The following is a 20,874-nucleotide window of genomic DNA, read 5'->3' as shown; positions in this document are numbered from 1 at the left end:
GGTCGAAGGGTAGAAACCAGACAAAGAGTTACCCCCTGGTCCTCCAGTTTGGGGGTTGGGCGCAGAGATAACGACCCTGCTCCATAAAAACACTAACTGTTACAGAAACCAGAAGCGTTGATAATGAGACAACACTAACTGGGATGTTGCTCAGCGGCTGGGGCTACAATAGTGCTCTCGGGACAAAGCCAGCCGGAAGGCCAATAGGCCCCATAGTATGGTATAGTTCCGATAAATTAAAGCTTTATAGCTGCAAAGTGGCATTGAAATGTCTGTGGGTTTCTCATAATGACAGCTGAATTTTTTAGCTAGCTCTCCTTCTCTTTCTTCCTGTGCCTGGTAGTGATACATCATCAGTGTAGAATTTCTGCACAAGACAGAAAGTCTTGGTCAGACAGCGTGGAGGCCTCATGCGCTAGCCTGAGAAAACAGGCCACATTTCACGACGCCACCACTTGTTTCTCCGCGAAATGACGTCTGAGAAACGAGAGCAGAAAAAAAGTAGCCAGGGTTACATAGGGTTCTGGGTACGTTGTTGGAAAAAACATTGACAGTCACTCAGGCTCGAGTCCTCTTTTACCACCGAGAATGACCGGGAATGTGGAAGGGACTGGAGTGGACTGGTACAAAGGTGATTGTCAGACAATGTTCCATTCCCGAATCGGACGATTGGTGAACAAATAAAAATTAGGTCGGTGCTAATTAAGGGAAAAACTCTTTGTTCAACTGTTGTAAAGGTTACCATTAAAGGCAAACTACACCGACACTAATAAACAATTCGATATCTTTCTCATGGATGGTTATAACTATGATACTACCTATTTTTAAGTTACAACCACGAAAATTCTCGACGTTCTTTTGGGGGAGCGCTAATTTATATACTCCACTAGTTTACACAAGAGCTGTTAATTAGTTTGCACAATCTATTGAGATCAAAGCTGTGCATTTACAAGTCTTTTTTAATACAAAGTGATTGCTAATCCTTTTACTCTTTATGTGAATTTAACATCATGGGCTCTTTTGTGTCCGTCCCATCAAGTGATATTTGATTGGCTGTTGTGACATTTACTTAGAGATATTTTGCGAGGACGCAAGAAAGTGATTGAATCTTTCTGCGTTTTGGATCTTCATTTTACTGTTAGAAACATACCTGATGCGCCAGAAGAAACCTTCTGAACGATGAAACGGAGTTTTCGCGTCATTGTGGCAGAGCACGTCTATCTAACCTGATTACTCTGCTTAATTAAAAGGGTGGTTAGTTTGTAAAGCGCTTACCAAGACAAATGTGAGAAGTTGATAAATATGCGGAACTTTACAATTCATGTCTAACAGCACACATGGGAATAAACACAACTAAACACTGCCTAAGTAGCGACGCCCATTGTTTACTTGGTAACGTAGAGTTTATGAATCGTAACCGACTCCAGGTCTTTTCAGTTCGAATCCATCAGCCATAGCGAATACGTCTCTGGTTTTAATCCTTAAAGAGGTATACTCGTAGAAAACAAAAATGCGTGAAATTGTTCATATGCAGGCTGGTCAGTGTGGAAACCAGATTGGTGCTAAAGTAAGTTATATCCTTTGCTTCGTTAATTTTTGTTTTCGAAACCCATCCAGACGTTCAATTTATGTGGTTTTTAAAAGACGTTATTTTCTATTGCAGTTCTGGGAAGTTATCTCCGACGAGCATGGCATCGATCCAACTGGCGCATATCACGGAGATTCCGACCTTCAGCTGGAAAGAATAAACGTTTATTACAATGAAGCTACAGGTATGAAAGTAAAGCGGAATTTTGTTCTGTTTTGTTATTCGTCCGACTGATTGCCCGCCATAATAACCGTTACTAAATTGATAACTATTTCATGTTTTTTTCTTAGGTGGAAAATATGTTCCTAGGGCTGTTTTGGTAGATTTAGAACCAGGAACAATGGATTCAGTTCGATCAGGACCGTTTGGGCAGATTTTTAGACCAGATAACTTTGTTTTTGGTAAGATCATTCACCATTTGTTTTGAACGTTGGACAATAGAAAAGGAGGTTAGCCTTAACAGTAAATAGAATTTAAACTTCTTCCTTGGAAACTTTAAAAAGTACGAGGCATAAAGAAGGTGTACTTGATTTCTTGTAAATTATGCTTAATTTAATGAATGCGGTAGAAACCTTAACAACAACTATTGAGTCTGGAAAATTATTCGGTGTAATTAGGCCATCAAGTAAGTATGCGTCTAATCTAATCTCCCAGGTAACCATGTTTCCGGGCCAGTTTAGGACAAGCACCGCTTAAGAGAATACAGAAAAAGAGTGTTTTTTCCTTTCCACCAATCGTCTTATGTTTCCAACTCAGGTCAATCTGGAGCAGGAAATAATTGGGCAAAGGGACATTACACTGAAGGAGCCGAGCTGATCGACTCTGTTCTAGATGTGGTTCGAAAAGAAGCTGAAAGCTGCGATTGCCTTCAAGGCTTTCAGCTTACACATTCATTGGGCGGTGGAACCGGCTCTGGTATGGGAACGCTTCTTATTTCAAAAATCAGAGAGGAGTACCCTGACAGAATGATGAACACTTTCAGTATTGTTCCATCGCCAAAAGTATCGGACACCGTTGTAGAGCCTTACAACGCTACACTGTCGGTCCATCAGTTGGTCGAAAACACTGATGAAACATACTGCATTGACAATGAAGCTCTGTACGATATCTGCTTCAGAACCCTGAAGCTCACCACACCAACTTATGGCGACTTGAACCATCTCGTGTCAGCTACAATGAGCGGTGTTACAACTTGTCTTCGTTTCCCTGGACAGGTCAGTCAGTATCTCTTGCATTGAACTTGACTTCTAGAAATTTACTATTAAACATTCACGACTGTATGAACACAATATTTTTTGTTCATGAGCCGCAAATTAGCCGCTAATTCGCTCCAGTTTAAGACATAATTTTCAGTCGCTTAAACACTTTCGCGTCCTAGGTTACTATGGAAGCATTCTTTGTGAAAAATGACGTCATACATTTTTGAAATTTTTCTGTATAATGTAATAAAAAAATTAAAGATGAAAAACGAACTAAGGAAATATCTTTCTAAAACGCTAAGAAAGAAATTGCAGTATTTTACAAGAACTCATTCAGATTAAAACTGAACTTATTCACATTTCACTTTATGTTTAACAAAGTAATCGGAACATATTCCAGTTTCAAATTAACAGCTTCCCAAGTTGTCAATTTATTGTAGGCGTGCCAAGCGTGCTAATCGGCCTTTTCTCCTTTTAACAGCTTAACGCTGACCTCAGAAAACTAGCCGTAAACATGGTTCCTTTCCCTCGTCTTCACTTCTTCATGCCTGGATTTGCCCCCCTCACCAGCAGAGGATCCCAGCAGTATCGTGCACTAACAGTGCCAGAACTAACCCAGCAGATGTTTGATGCCAAGAACATGATGGCTGCATGTGATCCAAGGCATGGTCGTTATCTGACTGTTGCAGCCATGTTCCGTGGCCGTATGTCCATGAAGGAAGTAGATGAACAGATGCTGAATGTTCAAAATAAGAACAGCTCCTACTTTGTAGAATGGATCCCCAACAACGTGAAGACAGCTGTATGTGACATCCCACCCCGTGGTCTGAAGATGTCTTCCACCTTCGTTGGCAACAGCACTGCCATCCAAGAATTGTTCAAGCGCATCAGTGAGCAGTTCACTGCTATGTTCAGGCGTAAGGCTTTCTTGCATTGGTACACTGGTGAAGGCATGGATGAAATGGAATTCACTGAGGTAAGAATGATAGTCTTCGCTTTTAAATCAACCACTGAGGAGTTGCGATACTTGCCCGATACTTGATCAACTTCAACGTCTTAAGAACAGGGGAGGAATGGTCAATGACTGGGACTTGTAAGCTTAACTAAGCTTGTATAAAGTTTACCATGAGTTTGATGAAAACATTTTGCGTCTGGGAATATAAAATAATGTTACAGCAATTTATCCTAAAGATGCTGCTTATTGCTTTTCCCAAGACAAGGTATAACTTTACTGTATTTGGACTTTGATAGATATAAAGCAGATATAAAACTGGGTAAATTGAGCATAGTTACATATAGTAGGTCTGCTGGGCTGTAATTTTCCTGACCTAGCTTTCATCATACTTTTTAACAGGCTGAATCCAACATGAACGATCTGGTGTCTGAATATCAACAATACCAGGATGCGACAGCTGAGGAGGAAGGAGAGTTTGACGAAGAAGAAGAGGAGGAGGGTGAGACATAAAATAGACAGTCGAGCGATGGAATCATCAGTGACTGACAATTTATAATATGGCCATTAAGGAATCCAATATAACGTGAGAACGGTCTGATATCTACAACTTAAGCGTAATCTGGGTACAGTTTTTCTTGCCTTAATATGTGGATATTCAAAGAGAATCAGCTGTTTGCCAGTATCATATTCATTTTACTCATATTACGATCTTGCTTTACCGAGTACTGTGATTGGCTAAAAACATGCTCCAACCCCTTTTTCAAAATATCTAAACCAAAGACTTTCTTCCCCTGTTTTGTCTGCATATTTTCCGGCCCTTGGGGGCAATACTAGGTACTTTGCTTGATTGCCTGGTTTCTTTTTTTTTTCGTTGATAGTGTTAAGTTTGTAATCTAAATTAGATTAAAAATTCAACACTGTAATAAAAAAATAACCTCTCATTTTTTTCGCAACGTAATCATGAAGCACTTGGCAAGAGCGGTGAATGGCTTTATAAATACTTTATACGCTTTTTGATGTAAATACCATTTACTTTATGGTCAAGTTGAACTTTACTTTGTACAGTTTACATATGACTGTTTTTTGATGTAAACTGAGGAAAACTGCGAAACGTTTCAAATCTTTGCGCACGTTTACTTCAATGAAACTTCATGTACGCAATAAAGTATAATCTTTTTAAACTTGTGTTGTAATTTTTATTCGCGCTGCTGATGGCTCTTTAACAAGACAGCTGTGGTGAACTAGTATATTATTTTAAACGAGTTCACTAATGCTAGCTCCTTTTTTGTTAGGGGGCCTAGGGTAATATTACACTAATGACGATTAAGACTAATAATGTTGGAACAATGTTGTCAAAATTAGAAACAGCATCGCAACGATGTTAAGGTACGTAAAAACGGGCAACAAAAAACATTGTTTTGCAACATTGATGCAAAACGAGTTGAATAGCGATGTTGCGCGTTTTACCACCCACATCAAACCTGTCTTGCAACAAATCAGGTTGTTAGCAGGTTTAAACACGGGTGGTAAAACGCGCAACATCGCTATTCAACTCGTTTTGCAGAAATGTTGTAAAACAAGTTGCACGTTTTTTGTTGCCCGTTTTCCCGTACCTTTAGAACGCTCTGTTCCGCTGAGAATCGTCGTTGTGAATTGTTCCCGACCGAGTAACATCGCCTTCAGAGAACCATGACAACAACGACAAAAAAACGTAAGAAAAAGAAACAATATGTCACATGAACAAAACAAAAGCAGTCTGCATCTGCATCATGCTCTTTGAAGTGCACTTTTTAAACTACGACGTGAAATGTCCTAAAACGTTTTATGGAGTACTTGAACACACGACGACTATTTCTCCTTTCTCTTTTAGAACTTGGATAGAGTCCTTGAAAACTGTATAAATTCTAGGAAAATTCGCCCGTGCCTTTGGCCAAAAACAGCGTACTTACGCAACAGGACGGAAGAGGAACGGAGACGGCAAACCTTGTGTGCCAAGCGTGACAATAATTTTGTTTGAAATAACTTTTCGCCAAACTTCATTTTCCTTTAAAAGAATCTTTTTGTAAAGACCAGAAGACATTAATGTCAACTGAAGATCACGACAAAACTCGCAAGTAATAGCCCTGTCACGTTTGCTGTCACACACAAGCGTTTTGCCGTCCTCTTGCGTTAAGCATAACGTTTACGTCAAATTAAACCACGTGACCAAGTTTCCCCTTTTCTTCTCGTTTACGGTTCGTTATTTCTACCCGTAATTTAGTAGTTTCACGCAATTTTTTAATCCAGAAGAATAGTTTTGAGCTGTTTTTATCTCCTTATTTTCTATTTTGAGACATTTTTAACACCGACGTTTGCAGTATACATGAAGATTTAAAAATTCACCAAGGTGTCTGTTTGCACGCGAGACAAAACTCTCTGGTACCCCCCAGGGTAAGCTGCCGTCGTCGCCAAGGTTGCTTAAGCTCCCTATTTTCCGTGGTCGACGACAACAAACAGCAACAGAGATATCAGTGGGAAGTATATAAAGCCAGACCAACCTAAAAGCGCATTCGGCCAGTCTTAACAAAAATTGGTTTATCAAAGCGGGGCAGGAGCCCATCATTTGATGGGCTCCAGTGAGCGGGAGCCTAGTATGGAGTTTTGTCCCAAAACAAATAACGCGGGGGCTAATAAAGCGCGTTTCAAGTGTGTAAAATTTAAAGGATAAGACTAAATACTAAGCCAATCGTAAAACGATGAAACAACTGATTACGAATGAGATTTTCCTTTGACAGGTGACCTCACCTCTGAAATCACCGAGGACGAGTGGGAACGAGGCTGATGTTTCTCAGGATACGTTCACCCTATACCAGAAAGCTTTTCGCGCCGACACGAGAAGCTGTCCGGCGGTATAGTATCAGTGAACATCTATCTGATATGTGACTCTTCACGTAAGAGATCGGCGTGGCGTAGCTTCGTTCTGTCACAGAAACTGGGCTGAAATCACAATTCTTATGTGTGAACACAAGTCCAATCCGGGTTGCTGCCTCTCTAACATAGTCAACTAAGGCGGCAACTTAAATTCCAGTTTGGAAAATCCAGTTTTACACTGTTCCAGTCCAGTTCAATGAAACGAGCAAAACTATATAGTACTTTTGAGTTTGTGAAAATGCACATCAGCTTTCTGAGGATAGAGTGTGGCCATTTACATGTCCTTCCACGTGATTATCCACACAGTCCCAGGTCTCCAGTGAGTCCTCGAACTCCTCAAGGTCCTTTATTTCTATATCACTAACACTATAATTATCCACTTGAAGGTCCTGACACTGTTGATAAGTTGAAATCAGATCCAACATGTCTGACTCAGCCTATAATGAAAAATAGCATTAATCTAGTCAGATGCTAAAGATCAGGTTTTGTTTTTAACCTGACGGCATCTTCATATCATAACAGTCCTCCTTACAATCGTTAACGTTTCAACCACCCATTCGGTAAGAAAACAATATATAATGAAATTAGAGTGTAATACTGCGTTTCACTCAAGAGCGCGTAGCAAGCGTAAGGTCCATAGTGGGGGCAATGGGAGAAATCTAGAAAAGTGAAACTCTTCTACCTTAATCAAACAGAAACGTTTGGCAAGAATTATAAATTTCGGTGAAAACTGAAACCAACCGTGACTTAATCCACGGATTCCGCACTTGGAAATGATTGCTAGTCTTCTCAATCGCGAAGGTGCACACACAGGACGCGGTCGCCGTAGTGCTGCTTATTTTGGCGCCAAATTTAAACAAGGAAAGGCAGATGTGTTACTGCTCGAGCTTAGCGTCATGCTTTTGTTAAAAGGGACCTTACGATCCGACAACGGGGACGTCCATGAAAACGTCGCTGAAAAATAGACTTCGGATCCTTTCAGACGTTTTCGCGATTATCCCAATTTGCCCTGTTGCTTAAAAGAAGGGAATTTTGGTTGGAGCTGAAGACTAGGGGGCCGCGCCCGAGTTTAGACAGAGATGGTAGAATTTATGGCCTTGCCGTTCCCGTACTCAAGTAAACTTAAAATGTGGTCATTTCACGTCGTTCTTGTGCAGGGACAGCAAAGAAATGTACAAAAAAGCGTGATGCACGTGCAGGGTTGTTGTTTTGCTCATTAAACCTATGGCTTTTTTGACGTTCTCCTTGCCGTCGCCGTCGTAGTTTCGTAAGGTCCCTAAAGAGTTTCAGCAACGGCGACGGCGACGAATTTTCAGTTATGAGACAACTTCGCGTTTTTTCAAACTTTGTTGCGATAATTCAAGCTCGCTTAAAATGTCAAACGTAGGTGAATTTCTTCTGGATTAGATTTTTAGGGACCACACCCTAGTTTTCTAGGGATCAAAAAATTATTGTGGTCTTAAAGTGGTCATTAAAGTCGTATAATGGAGTTTTACGTGGTAGTCTTACAGTGACGGCAAAAAAGTGTACTAAAAAGTGAAGTACGTGCAGAGCTGTTGTTTGTATTATTGAAAATTCCTTTTTTTTGAATTTCTCGCGTTCCTGTCGCCGTCGTTGTTGCGGCTTATTTACTCCCCAGGTGCAAAACCAAAAGTAAAAAGGGAATTAAAACGTCAAACGTTCCATATTCGCTTGCAGCCACAACACTTTCGCCCAACTGGCTCGTGACTGAGGTGTTTCGCGCTAAAAGCAAAAAGTTGTGCTTGTAGATCAGCACCAATAAACCCTTACCTGTGTAAACTGTTGTACGTCCATTCCCTCTTCAGTGAACCAGTGAAGAAAAGCTCTTCTCCTGTACATGACCCTAAACTGGAGGTTAAGCCGTTTAAACAGTTCTTGTATGGCTGTGTTGTTAGCAATGAATGTAGCCGACATTTTCATTCCATGCGGTGGAACATTACAAACTGCAACTTTGGCATTGTGCGGGATCCATTCAACGAAATGTCCGGAGTTTTTGTCTTGGACTCTCGCCATTTGATCTTCGACTTCCTTCATTGATAATTTCTGACCGCGAAACATTGCGGCGTACGTCAGGTACTTGCCATTTCTGGGGTTACAAGCAATCATGACATTTCTGGCGTCAAAAATTTGCTGAGTTAACTCCTGTACTGTGAGAGTACGAAATGTTTGTGACCGCCTACTGGTCAGCGGTGCAAAGCCCGGCATAAAGAAGTGAAGCCGTGGATAAGGAATCATGTTGACAGCAAGCTTACGCAAGTCTGCGTTTAACTGAAAAAAGAAACATTTCATTTCACATTTCATTTCATTCAATCATTCTCCCCGCAGGTAGCGAGACCCTTAGTAGTGTCAGGTGCGTAGCTCAAAATTTTTCAGAGGTATGCTCAGTTTTCTCAATTTCCCCTTCTCCCTAATCGCTTTTGCGCGGGTCTTATGTTATTCATAGTTTTCTCCATGACTGAGCAATAACGGCTTTCGGATATCGCAAAATCGGGGAGAACGTAGCCTTTTGTTTTGAAAAAATTGCCTGCGGGAAGTCTAAGCAAATTAGTATGAAGGCATTCACACCTTTTTTAGCTTTCTCTACCGGCTTACTATTTTTTCTTTGCTTAGGATGCTTTCCTATACTGTTTTTTCAAGTTTTTTAAAAATTCATCTTGGACAGGCAAAAACTCATAATTTCTGCACCCACTGAGGGTAATTTAACCTGTGAAACTTTATTTGCGGCAAAATTTTGCTGTTACCGCGCTTAAAGAAATTTTCAGGCTAAGTAAGTTGTATAATCAGGACTAACTCACCTGTCCAGGAAAACGGAGACAGGTAGTGACACCGCTTAAAGTGGTCGATATTACATGATTCAAATCCGAATAAGTTGTGGTATCAAGTCTAAGCGTTCTAAAGCAGATATCATACAGCGCTTCATTGTCGAAAGAGAACACTTCATCTGTAGTTTCTATCAACTGATGAACAGCCAGAGTTGCATTGTAAGGCTCAATGACAATCTCGGAAACTTTCGGGGATGGAAATACGCTGGCGGCGCTCAGAATCCGATCTGGAAACTCCTCTCTTAAGTAATACAGTATCAAAGTTCCAAGCCCAGACCCAGTGCCACCCCCCAGTGAGTGCGCCAACTGAAAGCCCTGGATCGAGTCGCATCCCTCAGCTTCTTTCCTAACTGCGTCCATAACTTGTTCAAGTAGATTACATCCATTTGTGTAAAAGCCTTTCGCCCAGTTGTTTCCCGCGCCGCATTCACCTAGGAGAATAGGAAAAAAAAAAATCAGTCTGAAGTATAACTGAATTTCTCATAAAACGTACCTTTGGTTGTATCGAATGAAACTGTGAATGCTAGCTATGGAATCTTTGGTAACAATTCAGCGATCTACAGTTAATAAAACACCAACAATGGAACCGTTGGTATTCAAATACGACATTCGTCAATGTAGCTAAGGAGTGAGGTAACTTTTAAACGAAAGAATAGTAATGTTAAAGAGGAGAAAGCACTGGGGATGAGATGGATTGTGACACGTGATACACATGTAGGTTAACATGTAGGTTGCGCATATTGGTTGCGCAAGTGTTTCCGCTCTTTGCAGTTTCCTGTCTTGCTTTGCCTCGAACTCGAACTCATTGTATTATTTGATTATTTGAGCGAGAAGGCACTTGAATAAACGAGATATAGGGAGAGATGATTTAAAAACTCTCTCTCTCTCTTAGCCTGAGCGGCGGCGAAGAGGAAGGGAAAGAGGAAATTAAGGCGCGTCCCTTAGCATGATTCTTCCTTTCCGTTCAAACGCCTTAAACGCCTTCCGCGCCGGCAGGATTACTCTCCCTTTTGGAGTCATCGGTTTATTGCCCTTCATCTTGTCACCTTTGTTCTCGATCTTGAGTTTACTCTGCAGCAGAGAGTTTTAAGATAAAACTTTGGCCAGGTATCCAGCTGTCCAAATTTCAAACTTTCAGAATCACAAAGTTCTTGGCCTGGCTTTTAAACCTGTACTAATGCAAATATGTAGTTGTTTTGCAAGTCCCAGAAGGAGTGCGACTCGTTGAAATCATGTTTTTTTCCCGAATCCCTGGTACACGTAGGGGGTAGAGAAACATAGCTTTCTCGTGGGAGTTTTAATCACAGACAGGCCGCCCTTTAAACAAACGTTATTCAATTTACCAAAGCAACCACTCAATTACAAGACATTTATCTTTTCTTTGTTACGTTGTTTTAAGGCTTTAACCATTAGACTCCTTCACGGTTGACGAAACTGTATTACAGGCTTAAGGTGATTCCCTAGTTTTGCACTGCGCATCTCTTACTGCGCATAACAAGATGGCCGCCGTAAAAAAGAGCATGTGAAGTAATATTATTAAAATGAAGTTGACTGATGAGAAACACTATTGGAATTTTTGCTTGCTGTTGTTTCTTGCCGAGGTGAGACTCAATGTGTTGGGAATCTGCATAACGTAAGCAGTACGTGTTTGACCTCCTCTCGGAGAACCTCGATAGTGGATGTTTAACTTGTGCTTACTCACTTTGATTTTCATTTAAACACTTTCTGCATCAAATTGTGTCCTAAATGTGATATCTCGATGTAAATTCTGTAAAAACGGATTTTTTAATACTTTCTTCCCCCTTTCACATACATTCTATTTTGAAACTCGCCCCAGTCCTCTCTCAAAAATCGGAGAAAATGCGTTTGGTGCGCACTTTCTGCAGCTCTACCGCAAAAACGAGTACGGTGACCCCCATTTTTTATTTCATGATTATAATAAGGACAGTGCTTCCTTTCGATGAGAAAAAAATTGGCACAAATCTATGTTCAGTTTTTTGGCAATTTTACTAAATTGTACGGATTGAGCCATCACGGGTCGAAAAGCGCGCGTCCAATTTAATTCTACTTTGGAGCGCAAAGTAAAAACAAGGGCATTAAAAGGCATTTTTCTGGTACGTAAGTGGATAAACAATACATTAAAGTCAAATTCTGTGTGATGTCACATGCATCATCGAAAAAATCTCTCCTTTTTGTCTAGTTTTGCGCCGCCCGCAGTTTTTGTAAAAGGGTCCTAAATAGCCGTATTTGTCAGCTTTGTGACGTCAAAACGAGCACGGTGACCCCCACTTTTTATTACTTTTTAATCATCTTCTTGACTTGTTACATCAGTGTACCAAGTTTAAGCTAAAATCTATGTTAGGTTCTTTTACTATGGAATCACCTTAATTCATTAGGGGAGGACGCACCTTAAACAAACTTATACAAGAATGCATTTTAATATCTATTAAGACGTCAGTATACGCGTCGGCATTTAAAAAGAAAAAGTATGCCAGCAGGAAATGTTACTGTCGTATAAAAAGATATTCTCTTTGGAAGTTCAGCTGGCAGTGAGAAGTCGAGCAAAGCAATTAAAAAGGTTGTTGTATGTTTTGCTCTTTGGATCAATTCCCACTGTGTGAAAGATGAAATACACGCTTTCGGGCATGACTTTTCTGTGGTGCAATATATTAAGAAATATTTGGCAAATTCCGCATAGTCACTATATGCAAGAGTTTAAATTTTATATTCCATTTCGCACGTACTAGAAATTTCTGTTTTGAAAGCTTCGGGTGACACGCCACACTAGGCACAATGCAAAATTGGTGAATGAGCTACATTCTGAAAGCTGGGTGAAGCATTCATTCTTCTGTCTATGAAATTTTTATTTCGTCATTAAAACGGAGCTCAAGAAGAGGATAACACCTATTGGCAATTTTGACTGCAACGTTTTCTCTGATGAAAATTTCTAAAGAAAAGATGTACACGGTTTAGTGACGCCGGATATGATGAGCAATGAGGGAAATCTCGAGAACCCACGAAAGTGATTCAGTGTAACTGAGTAAAACAGAAATTACCGAAACAAAAACAGTCTTGGGAGAAAAACAATTTAATAATTCATTGTTTATCTACCAAAAACGTTCCTTGGAATCTGAGACACTTAGGTAGTCTAAAAGATAACAAACAATTTTACGATGTATAACTGATAAAGTTCTATAAACTTCGTAAAAGTGATCGAAAAGTCTTGAAACTGCACCCATTTCCCGAAATAGCGTTTCAAAGTCATTAGACTGTATAAATTTAAATAGCTTATACACGTGAAAGTAGAGGCACTTAAGCTGTACCTAAATATATTCGTTATTTACATGACCGTACCAGCCACACTACGGACTTACCAAAAATAAAATTGTCAGGTCGAAAGACCTTTCCAAACGGCGCGGAACGAAGTGAATCCATCGTGCCCGACTCCAAGTCGACAAGGACCGAACGCGGTACATATCTATTGCCTGCAGCAAGCAAAAACATTATAACACTCCAATTAAACGCAGTTTTACTGCATTCTTAACATTAAGCTTCACAGTTAGAATTAAGAGCGGTTTTCAGATATTATAAATAACTACTGCTGTTCTCTGTCATTACCTACCAGCACCCTCGGCGAAGTAAACATTGATTTTCTCCAACTGCGAGTTACAACTTCCATTGTAGCACCCCTCTTCGTCTATTCCATGTTCCGCGCAAAGAATTTCCCAAAACTGCCACAACAATAATGGACATTTAAAATCACAGTTTCCGCTACGTGTAAATTGAACGGCAAACAAAGAAATTATCTCACTCAGTAATGTTTTTGTAGCTACACGCAAGTGGGGATTTAAAGTGGTAAATTGTTAAAGCACCTTATAACCAATTTGGTTTCCGCATTGTCCAACTTGAACATTTATAATTTCCCGCATCACACAGGCGACCAAAGGGAGTTGTTTTCTTGTTCCATTGCACAGCCCGACATAATTTCTCTTTCGCCAAGCGGTGTGCTGTCCACTCTGTTATAATAAATCTGCGACTCGAGCAAAAGCATCAATAATTCATAGCATTACTGTGGATCCTTTCAAAAAGCTTACATGAACCAAAACAGGAACCAGAAACCGGTAGAGTTGTCGAAGTTTTCAATAACCTCGTTTTCGCGCCAAAAGCGCTTCCGGCAGCTGGTCGTTGGCACCTAGCAAAAACCACATACATATTCTCAGCAGGCCTGTATTCTCAGTTAATTTGTTTATTTCAAAATAGCCTGCTGGAACCGGCGTTGCCATCGTTTCAAAGGATATTTATGCTAGAAATAAAGGAATTTTGAATCAAAAATTGCTGAAAATTAAAAAATAGAAATCAACTTCGCATTTGCAGGGTCTATTCTCTTTGCAGAGGCTTTTTTTTTAGGAATAGGGTTATTGGCAATAACGCCCCGAGAATTTTTATCAATATCGTTTTTGACAAGGCGCCTAGGGCCAGTAAAGCTGGCCAAATGAAATCTTATCACCCAAAAATGCCAGTCTTTCACCAAAGAGACTTTTGGCAAGTAAGGCCTTTGCCAAATAAAACTTCGGTTTCTTTTTAAGGAGTTGGTTGATTTGCGTTCATGCGTTTTTTGGCACTTTCAACCAGTCCATTCTTTTAAAGGAACAAAAATGGAAGGTGATGCTTTTTTGCTCTCTGACACAACAGTTATGCACTATGCACCGTGTTTTCAGCCAATTTCTTTACGAACTGAGAAAGGCGCTCCATCAAATTTTCTAAAATTGCTGCTCCTCTCCAGAGCGTTTATGATCTTTGCATGTGCTTACTCTAGCAGAGGCATCTTCCTATTACGCTGTGGAGTTGTAGTTTGTAAAAACCTGCCTGTTCAGCTTCGGAGCACCTTAGGTCAGAAAATCTGGTTATCTATATGCATCCAAGAAATTTTGATTCCTACAAAATTGTCCAACTGAGTCTTTCTCTTGACTAAATTGTAGTGTCTATGTTAACGTGGAAAACAGGGAAAGAGCTAGTCAAAGAGATAAAAAGCAACGGAGACCAATTTGGTTGGAAGAAAAACATGAAAATTTTTATAGCGGCGGTTAGATAATGTTTTTCGCTGTAAGATTTATCTGGTGTGTACCTCTGGTTGCAGCTGTCCAGCTGTCTGTGCATGTATACTTTAATAAATTCTCACAACAGTGTAAAATGAAAACCAGTAGACAGACTAGTAAAAAGCAGCAAAATGCGTTTACGCCAACACTCGGCATGGCGAGGGAGTACTCAAAAGTTTGTGTGGAATGAACATGGATAGAAGAAAGACTGCCAGTCTTTCTATTATCCATGGAATGAGTGAGTGACAAGGTCCATATTCTTCTTATACCAGTTTTCATGTGTCCCCTTCGATTTGAAACCTGCATAACTGTAATCATAAATTTTGCTATAAAACCTGAGGATCTCGGCGTTTCTCACGTTCAACTTTGTCGTTGCAAAAAGGTAGCATTACATACCAGGTATTTTTCACTGACAGAGCGCAAATGTGCGTTATCTGAGCATTCAAGGGAAGGTCATTAAGCCGGGGAAAGTTGTTAGCAACAAGCAGAGTATGCAGAAGGCTGACGGAAAAGGTCCCGACATGAACATGATTACACCGCGTTTTCCAAAATTTATAAGCCAGTATACATGCAAAGGAAAAGCAAGATTTTATTAACCATTTTCAGGTCAAATAGATACATTTTCAAAAAGGTTTAAGCAAAAAAAGTGAGGCAGCCTTAGGCAGCTTCTCCTTCTTCTTCTTCCTCATCAAACTCTCCTTCCTCCTCAGCTGTAGCATCCTGGTATTGTTGGTACTCAGACACAAGATCATTCATGTTAGATTCAGCCTGTGTAAAGAATTAATTAGTTAGCAGCTTTAGTAATTTCTAAAATGAACTTCTCTTTTAGATAACCTTCCTTAAACAAACTATCCTCTTTCAGGCGTTTAGTTAGAATGGACGGCTCGAAGAAGAGAACGGACCCTTAACCAACCAACAGCCACGCTCGTTTGTATCCGTTCGATAAACCAATCAAATCGCCTTATTTCCGTTCGTTTGTTGTTCCTGCTTTGTTCGCGCTTTTTCATTTCAAGGTCATACGAAAATCGCTATTAGGGAAGCACTATCTTAACAAAGACTGCGAGCACAGGGATAAAATACATTTATGAATACACCTTTTTGGGGACCTGCCTAAGGTAAGTATAGTCTAACGTAATAGCGAGTGAAGCTCTGCAGTTGGAATATCGCATGAATCAGTCCTTAGTCTTACAGTTACCCAAGTAGCAATTACAATTGATTCGACAGTGGTGAGAACTATACTGAACAGGTGCATAGCATCAACAGTCCTTACCTCTGTGAATTCCATTTCATCCATGCCTTCACCAGTGTACCAATGCAAGAAAGCCTTACGCCTGAACATAGCAGTGAACTGCTCACTGATGCGCTTGAACAGCTCTTGGATGGCAGTGCTGTTGCCAACGAAGGTAGCAGACATCTTCAGACCACGGGGTGGGATGTCACATACAGCTGTCTTCACGTTGTTGGGGATCCACTCAACGAAGTAGGAACTGTTCTTGTTCTGAACGTTCAACATCTGTTCATCTACTTCCTTCATGGACATACGGCCACGGAACATGGCTGCAACAGTCAGATAACGACCATGCCTTGGATCACATGCAGCCATCATGTTCTTGGCATCAAACATCTGCTGGGTTAGTTCTGGTACTGTTAGTGCACGATACTGCTGGGATCCTCTGCTGGTGAGGGGGGCAAATCCAGGCATGAAAAAGTGAAGACGAGGGAAAGGAACCATGTTCACGGCTAGTTTCCTGAGGTCAGCGTTCAGCTAAACAAAAGAGGTATTTAGGCGTTAATGACAACCTTGCAGGAGGGAAATAAGCGTTCATTTGCTTTTCCCTTTTAAGGTGATTCCCTGGTTTTGCACTGCGCATCTCTTACTGCGCATAACAAGATGGCCTCCGTAAAAAAGAGCATGTGAAGTAACATTATTAAAATGAAGTTGACCGAAGAGAAACGCTATTGCAATTTTTGCTTGCGGTTGTTTCTTGCCGAGGTGTGACTCAATGTGGTGGGAATGTGCATAACGTAAGCAGTACGCGTGTTGCTGAGTTCGACTTCCCCACGGAGAACCTCGATAGTGGATGTTTAATTTGTGCTTATTCACTTTGATTTTCATTTGAACGCTTTCTTTATCACATTGTGTCCTAAATGTGATATCTCGATGTAAATTCTGTAAAAACGGATTTTTTAATACTTTCTTCTCCCTTTCGCATACATGCTATTTTGAAACTCGCCCCAGTCCTCTCTCAAAAATCAAGGAAAAATGCATTTGGTGCGCACTTTCTACAGCTCTACCGCAAAAACGAGTACGGTGACCCCCAATTTTTATTTCATGATTTTAATAAGGACAGTGCTTCCTTTCAGTGAGAAAAAAATTGGCACAAATCTATGTTCAGTTTTTCGGCAATTTATTCTAAATTGTACGGATTGAGCTACACGTGTCGAATAGCGCGTGTCCAATTTAATTCTACTTTGGAGTGTAAAGCAAAAACAAGGGCATTAAAAGGCATTTTTCTGGTACGTAAGTGGATAAACAATACATTAAAGTCAAATTCTGTGCGATACCACATGCATAATTGAAAAAATCTTTCCTTTTTGTCTAGTTTTGGGCTGCGGGCGGTTTTTGTCACAGGGTCCAAAATAGCCGTATTTGTCAGCATTGTGACGTCAAAACGAGCACGGTGACCTCCACTTATCATCTTCTTGACTTGTTACATCACTGTACCAAGTTTCGTCAACAATCTATGTTAGGCTCTTTTTCTAGGGAATCACCTTAAATAGGATGCACTGCGTTCACCATAGGAACCCATTGGTCCATGTTATTTGTTTGGTTTAATTCTTTATCATAGTTGTAAAGTAATGTTTTATTACCTGTCCAGGGAAACGAAGGCAAGTTGTAACACCGCTCATCGTGGCTGACACGAGATGGTTCAAGTCGCCATAAGTTGGTGTGGTGAGCTTCAGGGTTCTGAAGCAGATATCGTACAGAGCTTCATTGTCAATGCAATATGTTTCATCAGTGTTTTCGACCAACTGATGGACAGACAGTGTAGCGTTGTAAGGCTCTACAACGGTGTCCGATACTTTTGGTGACGGCACAACACTGAATGTGTTCATGATTCTGTCGGGATATTCTTCTCTGATCTTCGAAATAAGAAGCGTTCCCATTCCAGAGCCGGTTCCACCGCCAAGAGAGTGCGTGAGCTGAAAGCCTTGAAGGCAATCGCAGCTCTCTGCTTCTTTACGAACTACATCAAGCACAGAATCTACCAATTCAGCTCCTTCAGTGTAATGTCCTTTTGCCCAGTTGTTTCCGGCACCACTCTGACCTGATGAATATATGAAATCTCCTCCATATCATTAATGTTACAGAAAAAACAAATAGGCCATAGTTTTTGTTTTTGCGAACATTTTTCACACTTGTTGGCTGCATGGTTTGAATCAGCAGCTGTAGTGTGCTTAGACTGTTCCAGGCTTCATGGTAGTAATGTGCAAAGATCGTTAAAACCGATACGAAAAACGTGCGGGGACTGGTGAGAGAGAAGGCGCCGCCCCTTACCAGATCACGCGCGTCCTATTCCTTGACCTTGTTTTCGCGACGTTCCTACTATGAGGTCTACTAGTTCCAAAGGTTGTAATAGCAGTAAAAGTGTCTTTGAGGGTTGTCAAAAAGATGTTTTTCTTAAGAAAAGACTCGACATGCTTTCTTCAAGGATTTTTTTTTTTCGACACAGCTTTCAAATCAAGAAATGATACATTCGTGGTTCAGGTTTATTCTTTATTGATCAGTTATGCTTTCAACTCGGAGGATATTCCCACATATAAGAAACTACTGATTTTATAGGAAATGTAAGTGACGAACAGAGATGTCGCATTGTGAGCCCCTGTTTCAAGTTAAACTCAGAATCTTACACAAGTCACTTCTAGGAGAAGCAGAAAAAATAAAAAAGTAAAACAAAAATCATTTAAAGAGGAAAACATTTAGAGGAGCGTGCTTGCTCGCAGTCGGGGAATCATTTTTTAAGATAACAACAAGTTTATTATGAAAGAGACCGCACCTATATTCTTAACATAGAACAGGCTGGTATTAAACAATTATTGGATGAGGTTTTTGTGATATCTGGAATAATCAAGGTCGAGGTAAGTGTTATGAGCCGAAGCCGAAGGCTGAGGCTGATAACACTAACCGAGACCTTGATTATTCCGGATATCACAAAAACCGAATCTAATAATTGTTTTATTATACAAGCCATTCTTATTTTTTTATTATAGAAGCCATTCTTACTTCGCTGTCCGCGAACTTGACATTGCTGTCCGTGTACTTGACATTGCTCTTGGAAATCATACATTGCGCGCGCAACCTACAGATTATTCGCTAATCTGTAGATACCGATTAGTGAATAATCTGTAGGTTGCGCTGTTTCCCAGAATTAACTGTAGGCTTTTAGCCAATGAGAAGACAGATGGTGACTACAATGTATAATAAAGTAAATTAACAGCCGACTCAGTGTCTACTGTATGAGCTGGTAGTTTCTATGGTTTTTCTGAAAGAACCCAAGACCTTCTGTAAAAAGAGCTACTGATAAAGATGAAAAAAAGTGGAAGGAGTCAGGGATATTTGATTGCGGTGGGAATACCTGTCAAAGATATGTCTGTGGCATCATAACAAATAATGGTAAGCGGCAATTTCCCGCCACCTTTTCCCATAAATGTTTGAAAGATATTTTGGATGATGTCAGTATAATATGAGGAAAAGCGCTTTGACAAAAGACTTCAAATCAGTTAAGTCATTTTCTCTTGACCGTATAGCGTCTTTGCAATGAGCTTATGTTTCGTTGAAATGTTTACGTACTGGATGGGCAAAAGCAACTGTAACTTTATATGACCGCAAATACTGGTGTTGCGGCAAAATGGAGAGCAAGAATGGTTTTCTGAGCTAATAAATTTTTCATACTTAACACTCCCCGCGTCAAATAATTAAGTGAAGAGACCGCACTATCACTTACCAAAAACAAAATTGTCGGGTCGGAAAATTTGTCCAAATGGCCCCGAGCGAACAGAATCCATTGTCCCGGGCTCAAGATCGACAAGAACCGCTCTTGGAACGTATTTGCCGCCTGAAAGTTAGAGAAAAACAAGAAAATGCGCAGGGAAAAAGATTTCTTTCAGACGTACAATAGGAAGGCAGATTTAACCTGTACAAAGAGAAAGACAATTTACCGGTAGCTTCATTGTAATAGACGTTTATTCTTTCCAGCTGAAGGTCGGAATCTCCGTGATATGTGCCAGTCGGATCGATGCCATGCTCGTCCGAGATAACTTCCCAGAACTGAAATGAATGGAAATACGCTTAATACTTCGTGAGATCCTAAATTGAACTTAACTGATTGCCTCTTACCTTGGCCCCAATTTGGTTGCCGCATTGGCCAGCTTGAAGATGAACAATTTCACGCATTTTTCTACTTTTACGTGGCAAAAATTTAGAAAAAGTCTCCCGCAGCAACTTCAACTGAACAACTTTCGTTTTGATTTGTACTCGCGTCAACTCATTGTGACGTATTTAGTGTAACCAAGACGACGTCAGATCAGTAACCAATCATAGCCTTTTCTTCCGGAGACTTCTCAAAACGCCTAAAATTTGCATATCCTGTTCCAGGCTCCAAGATAGTGGGGAGAACCAGGGGAGAACGGATCGAAAAAAAATTGCGAAAAAGGCACGGGCTATTTTTTACATCGCGATAATAGATATAATATATGCTTTTTATTTACAGCTTTTTATCCTTTCACCTACTATTCTTATAGTGCATCAGTGGAATATGAACTAAGTATTTAGTTAGGAAAAAGGGACGTGGGATATTCGGAGAAAACGAACAGTCAGTCTGTACGACGAGATCTCTTAAAGTGCCGTGTATATTTTGGTCTTTAAATCTCCACACAAACATAAATGGTTTCATGCCAGTTTCCTATGACTTCGACTGAATTTTTCTGGACAGTTTTTATCTGCTCATTTATTTTTCATTAGAAGAATTATTAACTAGCTGACATCTGTTCTTGATATTGAGCACTAACTCAAACTAGTATTGACACGTGAAAAATAAGAAGCGTTGATAAATATCAGGGGCACCCATCGAGAATATAGTTCAAAACCGCTTAAACATAGCATTGTGGAACGTATTTTACTCTTTAAACGGTAGATATAGGGATATTTATATCCCCTAAAAATTTTTCATCTGTTCGGATTTCTAGCTGAAAGGCAAGTGATCCGAAAATTATAGGGATCAAA

The 20,874-nt window shown here is 40.3% G+C and overlaps 3 protein-coding genes across 4 annotated transcripts; 1 reads left to right on the top strand and 2 right to left on the bottom strand.

Annotated features, from left to right (window-relative positions):
- Positions 1 to 1,495: 1,495 nt before the first annotated feature.
- Positions 1,496 to 4,290, top strand: LOC140928443 (tubulin beta-4 chain-like). Its single transcript, XM_073378195.1, has 6 exons — positions 1,496 to 1,567; positions 1,664 to 1,772; positions 1,879 to 1,989; positions 2,345 to 2,802; positions 3,269 to 3,763; positions 4,142 to 4,290. Exons 1-6 carry the CDS (start codon positions 1,511 to 1,513, stop codon positions 4,250 to 4,252), a joined length of 1,341 nt encoding a protein of 446 aa, XP_073234296.1. The 5' UTR covers positions 1,496 to 1,510; the 3' UTR covers positions 4,253 to 4,290.
- Positions 4,291 to 6,862: 2,572 nt separating this feature from the next.
- On the bottom strand, positions 6,863 to 13,802 carry LOC140928442 (tubulin beta-2A chain-like). Of its 2 annotated transcripts, XM_073378193.1 has the most exons (6): positions 13,368 to 13,800; positions 13,118 to 13,226; positions 12,870 to 12,980; positions 9,469 to 9,926; positions 8,444 to 8,941; positions 6,863 to 7,089 (listed from the first exon to the last, which is right to left on the bottom strand). In XM_073378193.1, exons 1-6 carry the CDS (start codon positions 13,422 to 13,424, stop codon positions 6,898 to 6,900), a joined length of 1,425 nt encoding a protein of 474 aa, XP_073234294.1. In that variant the 5' UTR covers positions 13,425 to 13,800; the 3' UTR covers positions 6,863 to 6,897. The 2 variants fall into 2 exon arrangements, with proteins under 2 accessions (XP_073234294.1, XP_073234295.1); XM_073378194.1 differs by lacking the exon at positions 12,870 to 12,980 and having other exon boundaries at positions 13,368 to 13,802.
- A 1,354-nt stretch (positions 13,803 to 15,156) lies between these two features.
- Positions 15,157 to 20,126, bottom strand: LOC140928440 (tubulin beta-4B chain). Its single transcript, XM_073378192.1, has 6 exons — positions 19,990 to 20,126; positions 19,812 to 19,920; positions 19,598 to 19,708; positions 17,463 to 17,920; positions 15,862 to 16,356; positions 15,157 to 15,359 (listed from the first exon to the last, which is right to left on the bottom strand). The coding sequence occupies exons 1-6, from the start codon at positions 20,044 to 20,046 to the stop codon at positions 15,249 to 15,251; spliced, it is 1,341 nt and encodes a 446-aa protein (XP_073234293.1). The 5' UTR covers positions 20,047 to 20,126; the 3' UTR covers positions 15,157 to 15,248.
- Positions 20,127 to 20,874: the final 748 nt, after the last annotated feature.

Source organism: Porites lutea, chromosome 2, assembly GCF_958299795.1.
Source record: "Porites lutea chromosome 2, jaPorLute2.1, whole genome shotgun sequence".
In the NCBI taxonomy this organism is placed as follows: Eukaryota; Metazoa; Cnidaria; class Anthozoa; order Scleractinia; family Poritidae; genus Porites; species Porites lutea.
This window is presented reverse-complemented; position numbering and strand designations above follow the sequence as displayed.

Excerpts from the sequence above, each read along its gene's own strand:
- LOC140928442 (XM_073378193.1), bottom strand. The coding sequence starts at position 13,424 with ATGCGGGAAATTATAAATGTTCAAGTTGGACAATGCGGAAACCAAATT. Across the intron at positions 9,927-12,869 it reads ACCTGACAATTTTATTTTTG|GTGAATGCGGCGCGGGAAAC; the intron begins GTAAGTCCGTAG and ends CTATTCTCCTAG. Across the intron at positions 8,942-9,468 it reads GTCTCCGTTTTCCTGGACAG|TTAAACGCAGACTTGCGTAA; the intron begins GTGAGTTAGTCC and ends TTCTTTTTTCAG.
- LOC140928440 (XM_073378192.1), bottom strand. The coding sequence starts at position 20,046 with ATGCGTGAAATTGTTCATCTTCAAGCTGGCCAATGCGGCAACCAAATT. Across the intron at positions 17,921-19,597 it reads ACCCGACAATTTTGTTTTTG|GTCAGAGTGGTGCCGGAAAC; the intron begins GTAAGTGATAGT and ends TATATTCATCAG. Across the intron at positions 15,360-15,861 it reads ATGAAATGGAATTCACAGAG|GCTGAATCTAACATGAATGA; the intron begins GTAAGGACTGTT and ends TTCTTTACACAG.
- LOC140928443 (XM_073378195.1), top strand. The coding sequence starts at position 1,511 with ATGCGTGAAATTGTTCATATGCAGGCTGGTCAGTGTGGAAACCAGATT. Across the intron at positions 1,568-1,663 it reads GAAACCAGATTGGTGCTAAA|TTCTGGGAAGTTATCTCCGA; the intron begins GTAAGTTATATC and ends TTTCTATTGCAG. Across the intron at positions 1,990-2,344 it reads ACCAGATAACTTTGTTTTTG|GTCAATCTGGAGCAGGAAAT; the intron begins GTAAGATCATTC and ends TTTCCAACTCAG.